The sequence below is a fragment of the Pan paniscus genome, chromosome 4, assembly GCF_029289425.2.
Source record: "Pan paniscus chromosome 4, NHGRI_mPanPan1-v2.0_pri, whole genome shotgun sequence".
Classification (NCBI taxonomy): domain Eukaryota; kingdom Metazoa; phylum Chordata; class Mammalia; order Primates; family Hominidae; genus Pan; species Pan paniscus.
Window position 1 is genome coordinate 141,890,711 of NC_073253.2, and position 12,086 is coordinate 141,902,796.

The 12,086-nt window shown below is 42.4% G+C and overlaps 1 protein-coding gene across 16 annotated transcripts in view; it reads right to left on the reverse strand.

Moving 5' to 3' along the window:
- PPP2R2B (protein phosphatase 2 regulatory subunit Bbeta) overlaps positions 1-12,086 on the reverse strand; it is a 483,915-nt gene that overhangs the window by 48,762 nt on the left and 423,067 nt on the right. For all 16 annotated transcript variants that reach the window (XM_034960730.4, XM_057302358.2, XM_057302357.1 and 13 more), the window contains one exon: positions 6,236-6,413. In XM_034960730.4, the coding sequence (XP_034816621.1) occupies positions 6,236-6,413 (178 nt within the window). The remainder of the gene's footprint in view (positions 1-6,235; positions 6,414-12,086) is intronic.

A 12,086-nucleotide genomic window follows, 5' to 3' on the forward strand; every position in this document is an offset into this window, starting at 1 on the left:
ACATTGTTGAATTAGCTAGCATTAAGTTAAAACTGTGATGTGAATCCAATGTATAGACAGCAAAATTGGTAGTAAGATTTTTGGTCATTTTATTTTCCCCAAATCTCTACAATGAATACATATTAAACAAAGAAAAAAATAAGCATTAAAAAATAGCAGTTTCCCTGGCTTAAAATCATCTGTGAGAGAGCTGCGAGACCAGGAACCTCATCTCGATGGGTAAAGTTTGAGATAATATTGTGAAAAATATTGTGATTGTAACAAAATGGGGACCAGAGATTGGGATTCAGTTTTGATTCTATCTCCATTTTGCTAAGAGAATTTGGGAAAGTCATTTTATCTCTCTGGGTTTCCATTTCTTTGCCTATAAATGGGTGTAACCCTATCAGCCTCTAAGAATTTTGATTATTAAACAAGATAATGGAAAAGATAATTTAAGTGGTTTTACACTGGAGTGAATATTCCTTCTTCTGAAGGAAGCACATATTTCTCCAAGGATAGGGTTTATATGCATTGCCTTTGTGAGGTGACTTTCATATGCCTCTGTCCCATTGCTGCTGATTTTGCTAATACTGACATGCGTATTTCCCCAATTCCTGTCTAAGCCAATGGAGGATAGGAGAGCCAAGTAGGACGCTTTTCTGCAGGGCTGAGTATTATAAACATTGGCCAAGCTGAAGAGTGGAATCTATGTTTACCAGGGTAAAGTACCCACATTCAAAAGCAGCTGAGGCTTTTCATATCCCACTTAAAGTCTGCCAATACTGAAGGTAGAAAATAGTAATATCTTTGTGTGAACACAGCGTATTTGTTTGATGAGTTTGATTTCCTTTTAGGGACATGAGTTGCTTTGAGGTCTTTTTTCCTTTCCATGGTCTAAATTTAATCTTTGGATATTAAGCAATGATTATGAAACATAAAGATCTTATTAGCTGAAAGGACACGTTGCTTGATGATGAGACACTGGAAATCTCCAAAGAGGACTCCAAGGGATATTCCTCTCTTAAAAGCTTAAAAAAAAAGCCAATGTGTAAATATTCATGGAGTGTTTGCCAATTCCTAGGCTCAATATGAGGAGACTGACAAAGAGACACATGGTGTCATATTAAATATGTATTGGGCAGGGTGAAAGCCACTGAAGCAACAACAGGGGAGAAACTTGTACTAGACCCCACAGCTCCCCTGGAAGCCTGCCTGGCAGAATCCCACTGAATTAAAAGGAAGCTGCTGTCCATGGTAGTAATGAGTGCTAGAACCTGGAAGCCAAGAGTTGAGGCTACCTGGTCCCTTAATTAGGGAATCGACTCTAACAGGGCTTCAGCTTGGTTGACAAATAAAATGAAGCCACTGTATAGGGTTGTTAGGACCAAGGTCAAAGTTGAAGTATCCCTAGAGTCCAGCTGGCTTCTCCCAGATAAGTCCTCTATCTCATATTCAGAGACTGGACTTCTGAAAGGTGAGGCTTCTGCTACCCTTCCCAGCCTTGCTTACTCCATGCTCCACTTCACTCTCTGGGCTTCAAAAATAGTGGCCTTCTTAGAATTCCTCCAACATGTCCTACTCTCTCCTGCCACAGGACCTCTGTACACACTGAACACATGTCTCCACACCTCTTTGCCAAGTTAGTTCATACTCTTCCTCTTTCAGATCTTAACTAATTCTTCAGCAAAGCCTTCCCTGGTCTATAGCAGGATTTTTAAAAATGCATTCATAGAACCATATTCCCTGTCTTCACAGAAATTATCTCAGTTTGTAATTATATACTCAGTGTATTTGATGAACATTACTCTGAAAGTGGCAAATTTGTTTTTTCCATTTTCGTGCCTGGCACAAACTAGGTGCTCAATTTATCATCGTTGAGGGCTAGTCTTTATTTTTACTCGATATGGGCCTATTTAATAGATCCCATGTTGGACAAGGTAAGAACTCAGGTCAGTTCATTCTTAGTCCTGCAAAAAGAGTTCAAAGGATTCTAGGCATACCATAGTTTTCATAAAGAAGCAACATCTTTTAATATAAATTTTCATTTATTGCTATTGTCTCTTGCCCTAGAAAACTACTAATCTATTAATGAGTTGTTATAGTCCTGATGTAGTTAGCCTATTAAGACGAAAGTTTGACTGCTTATGTGGGAAACTGTTACACAAGACAAGGACAGACTGGCTATGGATGGAAGGGAGAGAATTCATGACCAGATATCATGAGGTTTAGAAATGCCTTGCTCTGATCTGGTGCTAAACACAAGGCCCTAGACCTCAGAGTTCCTGCAAACATCTAGTAACTAGGGGGCAGCATCTTGCAAAGGACACCCAACTGCAGAGCCAAAGGAAGAGTCTAGAATTGAAAAGACAATCCAGATAATAAAATTAGCAGAATAAAAGCTACCATTCTAATGTTCAACTTTTCTAGTTCCTTGTTCTCTCAATAATTATCATGATTGTGCTAGTCCTGTTTACTGAGCATTTGCTTAGCAAGGCACTACCCTAAATGTGTGCGTGCGTATGTGTGTGTGTGTATTTAATTTTCATAACCCTCTCGTGATAGAGCTGCTTTCTACAGATGAACAAAATGAGAAATGGAGGCTTGGATAGATTAAGAACATGTTAAAGCTTATACAGCCAGAAAAGTGGTAGGGCTGGGTGAGACCTCTATCACTTGTTGGACTCTGAAGCCTGAGTTCTCAACCATAATGCCAAAGTCACACCAAATGCCAGTCACAGGAAGTCATGACTGTTTTCTAACCATATCTCCAGATCACTTGTCTCACTATTTACTAATACTTTACATACACTTACTTTGTAATCTAAATAGATTTTGAATATCTATGAAATTGTAGGATATGATGGTTATGTTTTTTGACATTCATTAAATAAATACATAAATATAAAAACCAAAAAAAAGTCTATGTATTGCTTAGAAGCACATTGCTTACCACCCCCAGTAGTAGCCACACTATGCTTTGGGAATCCCAAATTATTCTATCCTGAACCATGTTTCTTCTCTCTCCTTTGTGAATAAGGGGCATTGTGGAAATGAGACCTGCCTGGTGGCTGGTATTTTTCTGAGACTGTTTTGAAAGATGGCCACTTCCTACCCCAGAGGTGGCTATACTTCAGTGATGAGAGGCTCAGTGCTTAGGGCGGTCTGGTTGAAAAGAACTATATAGATATCACTTATCATCGTTCTCATGATGACAATGATTATTTTACATATGGCTGCTTTAAGGGTGAATGGCACAGTCTCATTTGTATGCCAGCATCTGGCAGTCTGTCACACATCTGCAGAATATAACCTAAACTGCGCTATTAATATTTCCCCTTTGCATTCTCCCCAAGGCATCTGTCTCCCAAAATGCCTAAAGAAACTCCCCTCCCCCTTGAAGGCCTAGAGGCAAAATTCAGAAAACATGTCACCTAGACTGGGGAAGCAGAAGCTCAGAGTGACAGCCAGCTGAGCCTGAGCAGATTTCTGGCTCTTGGAATAGATGGAGAGAGAAAAAGGGAACCACCACCCACACTCATTCTATTAGCAGCTGCACTGCCAGGCAAAATCTGTAGGCAGGCCCAGACAGCATGTGGAGTCTGTTCTGTGATCAACAAAATATGCCAGGCATGGTCCTGATGGTCAGTTCTCATTGTCTCCAAATATATCTCATAATTGCCACTACCTGATTAAAGCTGCCTTCCCTGAAAGCCCTTGGAGACGGTTGAGTGCTCTCCATGGTGGAGACTAGCTAGCTGTGTACCAAAACCGGGTCTTTTTATCCTGGGCACACAGCCAGACTACATTTCCTAGGCTGCCTTGCAGTAAGAGGTAGCCATGTGGCTGAATTCTAGCCAATGGAATGCATACTTTTTTAGGGCATGGCTCAGAGGAATCTCCAACTTGTGATCTTCCATGACCTTCCCCTTTTACAGTCCTGCTATAAACATGGTAACATTGGGTAGCTGCAAATGAAAGAGGCCCGAGTTTCTGAATTACTGATTGGAGGAGGCTGCCTGCTGATGGGGATCATCAATAGTAGACTTCATACGAAAATAATCTTTTATTTGTTTGAGCCATTATGGGGTCTATTCTATAAACGAACCTTCAGAGCTTTACTATAAATCTTAAAATTAAATTTCCAGGTTAGATTTTATGAACTGTCTACTGGATAGCGCTACTTTGATGACCTACTATTATTTCGAACTTGACAGGTTCAATAATTTTCTGTATGTCAGAGTGTTCCACGTACTGGAATACAGCCATAGTTCATACAAGGCCCTTGCTCTTGTAGAATTTATATCCTAATATGAGGAAACCAAAAATACACAAGTAAAAAAATTTCAAATCATGGTAAGTACCGTGACAATAACAGGGATAGAGAGTTATTGGTAGCTACTTAAGAGTTAATGGGAAAGAGTACCTCTGGGGCCTGAATAGTGACATGTAGCTAGCCATGTGAATGCTGTGGGCAAAATATTCTAGAAAGAGGGAACAGCAAATGCAAAGAATGGAAGAATAAGGTTTACTTAGGAACAGAAAAGTGATTAGTTGGCTGAAATGAAGTGAATTAGGGAAGCGTGACAAGACTCGATAACAAAGATGGAGACAGGTTCCAGATCATGCAGAATCTTATAGGCCAAGTTAAATAACTTGGATTTTATTCTGAGTTCAGTGGGAAGCTACTGGAATGTTTTTTATCAGGGAAGGAATGATATTTGAATTACATGTTGAAGGGTCCATACTGTATAAAAGAGCAAGAATGAATGGAGACCAGATGAGATTATTGCAGTCACAGAGGTGAGAGACAACAGTGGCTTATGCTAGTGTAGGTAGGTAGATAGGGATATATGAGTTGATTTGACATATATTTTAGAGGCAGGGCTCATGGATAGATGGAGTTAGAGTAGGGGAGGCTGGTAAGTGGAAGAGAAAACTCCATATTGATACCTAGGTCAATTGTTCAGTTACCTGAGTTGTTCAGTACCATTCCTCATAAATCTCATGCCTTAGGTTTGTGAGAAATGGAGCACATGATAGGTATTCAATAAATGACCAATTTTTACTATGAAATAGAGGGTCAACATAGTGGGGGTGAAAGTACTGGCCCAGCTATTCAGCATTTTTTTTTTTAACTTTTCTATATATTTTTTATTTTTATTTTTTTTTTGAGATGGAGTCTGGCTCTGTCACCCAGACTGGAGTGCAGTGGTACGATCTCGGCTTACTGCAACCTCTGCCTCCTCAGTTCAAGCGATTCTCCTGCCTCAGCCTCCCAAGTAGCTGGGACTACAGGCGCCCGCCACCACGCCTGGCTAATTTCTTTTTTGTATTTTTAGTAAAGTTGGGGCTTTGCCACATTGGCCAGGCTGGTCTTAAACCTCTGACCTGAAGCAATCCACCTACCTAGGCCTCCCAAAGTGCTGGGATTACAAACATAAGCCACTGCGGCCAGCCGACTTTTCTATATTTTAATTAAACAGGAGATAATGATACTTACATTACAGGGTTGTTTTATCAAATATGTCCTTGGGGGTAGAAATTATTAATATGAAGAGGCATGATGGGGGCTTGAGAATTGTTAGCAAAGTTCTGTTTCTGGATGTCAATGCTGGTTATAGGTGAGTTCAACCTCTGAAATTTCATCAAACTATATAATTATATATGTATACTGTACATTTTATCAAACTGTGCAATTATAATATGTATACTATACATTTCATCAAATTGTACAATTATAATATGTACTTTTCTATATGCGTAATATACTTCAATGAGGTAAAAAATGTAATACTATAAAGTTCCCATTGCAAGTGCTTGGAACTCAATAAATGTCAGTCACTATTATTTTCACTATTATGAGACAATGGAAACCAGTATGTCTGTGGTCCATACTGTCCATACAGATTTATGAATCCTTTAAGAGAGAAAGAACCTGAACTCTAGGGTCTTATCCTATTGTTGATAAAATCACCTCTAATTTTAATTCGTGACATATAAATGCCTCTGTATGAAGGAATTGATTCAGAGTCCCAATCCAGAGCTAGCCCTGGCCTCCCACTTGTAATAACAATATTTCCCTAACTTTATTGTTATGATTAAAGAGTCTCATAGGTGCCAGTGTATTTTAAAAGGGGCAAGTTCTCCGCAAATGCTAGGTGTTGCATTTCTGTTCCATATTTTCTCCCAGCCCACTCGTACCTGAATACTCTTAATTCAGGCCAGTTGATTCTTGATCACAAAGAAAGGATACTAAAACTTTGATTGGTTATTTCAAAGTTCCATAGGTTAATCCTCAGGTCATCAGCGGACATGTAGGTTTCATAGTCACTGTTGACAGATATGGAGTTGATGTGATACGTGTGTGCGTTGGCAAATACTCTTCGTGGGGTGGCCTCCACCATCAGGTCCATGGGTCTCAGGACAGGCACCTGGGATGCAAGAGAAACAAATCACTTCAGAACCAAAGATCTTCCATAGGAAAAGAGTGTGCACGCTAATATCATTTATTATCACACACAAAATAATAGCCACATTGAAGAAACTCCAAGTTAGAGAAAGAAGAGGCTAATAACGAATCACATATTGTTCTTGTTCCGTTCTGTTCCTCCACTTTCAAAAGATATCACCATCACTTAGCCCTGGTGGGAAATTGCATTCTTTATAAATTCTAAACATTTTTCTAAGCCCCTCCAGGTAGCCTCATCTCAGGGGAACTTGGCTTCCATTGTGGAGTCATTACCTTCCAGAGACATTGTGCTATTTTTTTTTAAACATGAAATCTATTTAAAAAAGGGAGTTGTGGGAAAATTTTAGAAATGTCTAGTTCAACTTTAATCTAAATTTATCTTTTATGTCTTTTCATCTCATGGCTTTGGAAGCTACACCCCTTCCTGGCTTTGTCCTTAATCCTTAAGGGCATTTTGGGAAACTTTAGCATCACCCAAGACTCTAATCGTCCAAATTCAGCCACTAATATATAGGGAACCCAATGACATCTGACTGAGAAAATCTTGGTTTATATTTGTCTTAGAGTGCGAACCAGGTAGTGTCCACTTTTACATGCAAAACTGTCCCAGTTTGAACATTAATGATATGGTCATCTTACTGATACATAAATACTTCTCAGTAAGTATTTGTTGAATGAGTAAGAATACATGATTAAATGATTTATTTCTGGTGGATCAGAGAATCGGCAACTAAATAGTTTCCCACACATGACTGTCTTTCTGGCAAATGTGAACAAAGACCTATCACTCTTCCTCCTTTGAGTTCTGGGTGAACTGGCTACAAAGAAAGAGAATAAGAACACTAATGCCTGAGAGGAAACAAACTAAAAAAACATCCAAGACAGACAAAACCCCACAACACAGGTGTGGTCCCTTAATAGAAACAAGATAATAAAATAACCAAAGCTATTTTCTTTTCAAGCAAATCATTTCTTGCAACTGAGCCCCGACTGATTTGATACCAGGTCGTAGATTAGGACTTCAACTTCTGGATTGGCTTCAACCCAGGTGGCGAGGAGAAGAAAAACAAGAGTTAAATTTTCTGAAGTGCAGTCACCTCACCAACATAACCTTTTAGAAAAAAGAATTCTCCCAGTTCAAACTTGAGGGACTTTAACTCACCTATGAGGGAGTTTTAAAATCAAATCAATGATTCAGAGGAAACACAGAATTCTAGACAGATGTGGTACTTGATAACCCAGAAACCAGAGGTGACTTGAGGTGTGGCTGTAGAAGGGTCAGGGGGCCTCTGAATACTAGGAAAGGAAAGGGAGGGAAAGTCTTTGTGGTCCCCCATCCCAATTACGGATAAGGGCCTATAGATTAAGTGTGTGTGGCAGCGAATGGGAGACCAGGGTTCTGATCAGATTCACCACTAACCAATAGGCTATGAGGTCTGGGCAACTAACCTGCTCCTCCTAAGCTTGAGCTCAATTGCACTGTCTGCAAAACAGTGACCATGCTCCCTGTGCTCTCACTATCGCAAAGGGTGGTTTGGGGTTTTGTTGAGATGATCTGACCTCCAATGCATCCTCCTACCCACTCTTTCAACAATATTTACTGAGTGCCACACAAAGTCCTGGAGTGTTCAACTGGTAAGCAGAACCAGACACAGGTCCTGGCATCATATACCTGTTCTTGTCAGGGGAGATAGACATAATTAAAAGGGCTAGGTGCGCAAAAGAGAGGATATACTTCCAAGAGGGATTTAACCTGCTCAGGGAGAACTGAAGAGGCTTCCCTGAAAATGTATGTGTTGGAATGTGAAAGATGGGTAGGGATTTAACCAGGCCAGGAGGGGAGTGGAAGGGAGAATGTGTCTGAGGGATGTGCAAAGGTCCCGTGGTAGAGGTGAACAAGGCAAGAGTGAAAAACTGATAGGTCACTGTAGTCGAGACAGAAGTAGTGATGGGAGCTATTGTGGGAGATGAGGTGACAGGCTAGGTAGGAGGCAACACCCCCCCAAAAAGTTTTGCCATTATTCCAAGTGAATAGGGAAAAAAATGAAAGGATTTGCAATGATTGTGGTATAATCAAATCCAGGTTTTGACTAGATCAGTCCGGATGTACAATGGAAAACAAGTTAGAGGACGAATGAGGTAGAATTTTTAAAGTGAAGATCATACACTTTTGGACATCAACTAAGGGCATGCCTGAGTTAAGGCATTGTGATGGATAAAAAAGTGACTTTGCCCTGAGAAACTCTACACCAAAATATTTATTGGGCATTTTCTCTGTGTCAAGTATTCTACACACATAATCTCAGGTAATTCTTTCAAAAGCTCTGTGAAATAGGTACTCATACAAAGAGAAAACTCAGGCAGAGAGAGGCTAAGTCGCTGGCCCAGGGTTGCCCAGCTACAGGAAGCATAGCTAGGTTTAATTCGGGGACTGGAAAGTGAATGTTCTTTCCACTGCACCACATCACATTGAAATATCATACAGGGTAGGTATGATAAATGCTCTGAAAGTGACATAAATTGCCAGGAGAATTTATGGAATAACTAGTGTTACTGGTAGTTATAACGGTAGTGGTATTCATAGTAGTTGGTAGTTAAGAAACCTCAATTAGGTGTTGTAGGTGTTCACGGTATTTGAACAGGGCATCTATTCTTTCAGAAATGTGTGCCATGCTTTTATAGTTTGTCACAAAGGAGCTCCCCACCTGAAGCTTTTGGTTGCTACCTGGTTCCTCTGCCATCAAGAGGTAAAAGCTCAAAGCAGGACCCCACGGGTCACAAAAGAAATGGAATCTGCAGGACTTCCTGTGGCTCCTCCTAAACTCTTCCCCGGGCCTCCTCAGTTACCGTGCATTGTCTGCAGAGATTTCTTGTGGCTGTGGCGACATGGAAGGGAGCATACAGCCAGGAACAAGAGGCATTACAGAGTGGGAGCTGCCAGCCCACAGCTTCAGCTTAATGTGATGGGCCTGCCTGCTAATTCAGGCTGACATATTCCATGATGTACCACTTAATGGGGAAGGGCTCCGTGTAGGTATCTGGGGATGGAGCCTCTAATGCTTTGCTCAGATAAGACAGGGGGGATGGAGAGCTGAATGCCGCTCGTGGTATTCCAACATCAGTCCCAGGCCTACGTCAAGGCTTGTCTGCTGCCCAGTGACTCCCCTCACAAGGAGAAAGAGGGAAGTTTGGTGGTTTAAGCAGGACACGATGGACCGATTAGGAAACCACATTGCGACTGTGTTTTTCATCTGCTCTGGCCACATTCTCCCTTTAAGGCCAGGCAGGAAGGAGATCCGGACACTATTCCCTGAGTCAGGTCCACAGTCAATTGTTAAGGTTGTCTCTGGAAACATACATGGAGAGCTTCTTGTGCCAGTCACTGCGTTTAGAACCCCTGACTCCCTGCCCCACCCAACTCCAAGGTGTTATCTCCTCCAGCGCCCTCAGTAACCAACCTTCCGAGGAAGATTCCTCTGTTTGCCCCATTTTACAGGGGAGGTGGGGGGAGGTGGAGTACCCAGTCCAATGTCACACAAAGAATAAGCTGGGGGCTAGGATCTGAAGCCAGTTAATTTGGTTCCTGAATGAGCACACCTAGCCACTACTGTGAATGAAACTATTAGGTTGAAATACAAAACTGCCATGTTTGCAAGTCAAAAATTGTGAAATATCAGCAATCTCATGCGGTTTAACCTAACACTTTGGAAAGGCTCTGTGGTGTGTGGATGTGACATCAAATCAGGGAACATTTTGCCTTAGAGCCTCTTCCTAGGACATCATCTGTGTGTGTGGTGGGAGTCTTACAGTGGGAGGCCATAGTGTCTAGGCCTCTCCTCCTTCATTATTCTTGGTATTATATGCTTGCATCCTCAATAATATCATGCTGAAAGAACTATTTCTGTGGATAAGTAAAGTGTGAAAGTGAGTAGCCAGGGCCGTTCTTGAAATCTACAGATGAGGACATTGAGGTCTGAGAGGTTAAGCACCTTGTCCATGGTCACCCTTCCGGGGTTGCTTGCACAGCCTAGGTCTCTGCTTCCTGTCCCAGACTTCTGCTCCCACACACCATCTGCCTGAGCCATCCTCCACAGGACCAGAATGCCCTTTTGCCAAATGACAAAAGCAGAGCCAGACAAAATTCAGATCAGGCCAGGACGTCTTAACTCAGTTCAAACCTTGTCTGAGCCATCTCGGCAGAGTCGTTGATGGGGCTAGGATCAAGGCGGAGACAAGGGATGTGCTGAGTGAACAGTGGTCAGTCCTTGGCCCTCTGAGCGGTCAGTCCTTGGCCTGTCTGCAGGTGGTTCTGTGTTGAGCAGCTGGAATTCAGTGATGCCCCCCGATTCAGGTGCTTCACCCTCCTCTCTGACCCTGGTTGAGTTTCAGCTCATTCTCCTAGGCTGCTTTCAAAGGACACGCATCCCAGCCCTGTGTCTTGCCTGGACACCCAGTATTATATTAGAATATCAACTGAATAATGTCCCAAGCCCCAAAAGAGCAGCGTAAATCTAATCTGCAATAAAGCTTACAGAGATATATTTCAGTTGTAATATTCCTGGGAAGCTCTTCCCCCACAGAGAGTGGCACGGCTTCCCCACTCACTTCAATCAGTCCCTGCTCAAATGTCACCCCCTCAGGGAGGCCTTCCATGGCCATCCCACCTCAAATCGCACAGCCTTCAGTCTATCCTCTTCCCCAGCTGACTGCTCAGAGTTTTTTAAACACTTCAGCAGTTCCTCAGTGAATTTTCATCGCTATCCTATGATTAACTTGGTAGATGTTACAATCCCTATTGCACAGATGAGAAAGCTGAGGCAGAAAGGTGAAGTTGTCTGAAGGCTCACAGTGAGTCTGAGGCAGGGCGAGTACTCAGGCCTGGCACTCCTGCCACTCCTTGACTCAGGAGTCTATACCCTTAGTCGCTGAAGGCACACTCAGATGCTTGGGAGGCAGACAAGTAAATAGATCTTTCAGCGAGGGCGATCACGCTGCCATGGAGGTCATCAGGCACTGCCCAGGCAGTATGAACCAAAGGGATCCTGCCTGGGGATCCCAAGGCAGACCTCAGAAAGGAGAAGACTACCAAGCTAGGCAGGGCTTGAAGGGTGGGTGGGAGGTCCCCAAAGAGAGGTGGGGGGTAGGGAGGGGAGGGAACTGGGCTTCAGTCAGAGGGACCAGCAGTGTGCAAACTCAGAGGAGAGACAGCAAAGTATACACATAAAGATGGGTAACTGTGCTTCTGGGGTGAGGTCAGTGATTTAGTTATTCATTCAACAAATACTTATTAAATCCCTCCTCAATAGCAGACATATTCTAGGGGCCAGTGCCACAACAGTGAACTCTCTGTGGGACATAAGTTCTTGTGTGTAAGTGTACATGAGGAAAACCTGAGTTGGGTAAGGGGCTAGCAAGCGGGAGGTATGCTCTTTGAGGTGGGGTGGTCATAGAAGGCCTCTCTGAGGGAGTGGTGTATGAACAGAGACCTGAATGAAGTGAGAGGGGGAGCCATGCAGCAATGTGGGGAGGAGCATTCCAGCCAGTGGGAACAGGAAATGCAAAGGCACTGAGGTTGGAGTGTGCTTAGAGTACACGAGGAACAATAGCAAAGAGCTTTTTTTTTTTTTTAAATAAG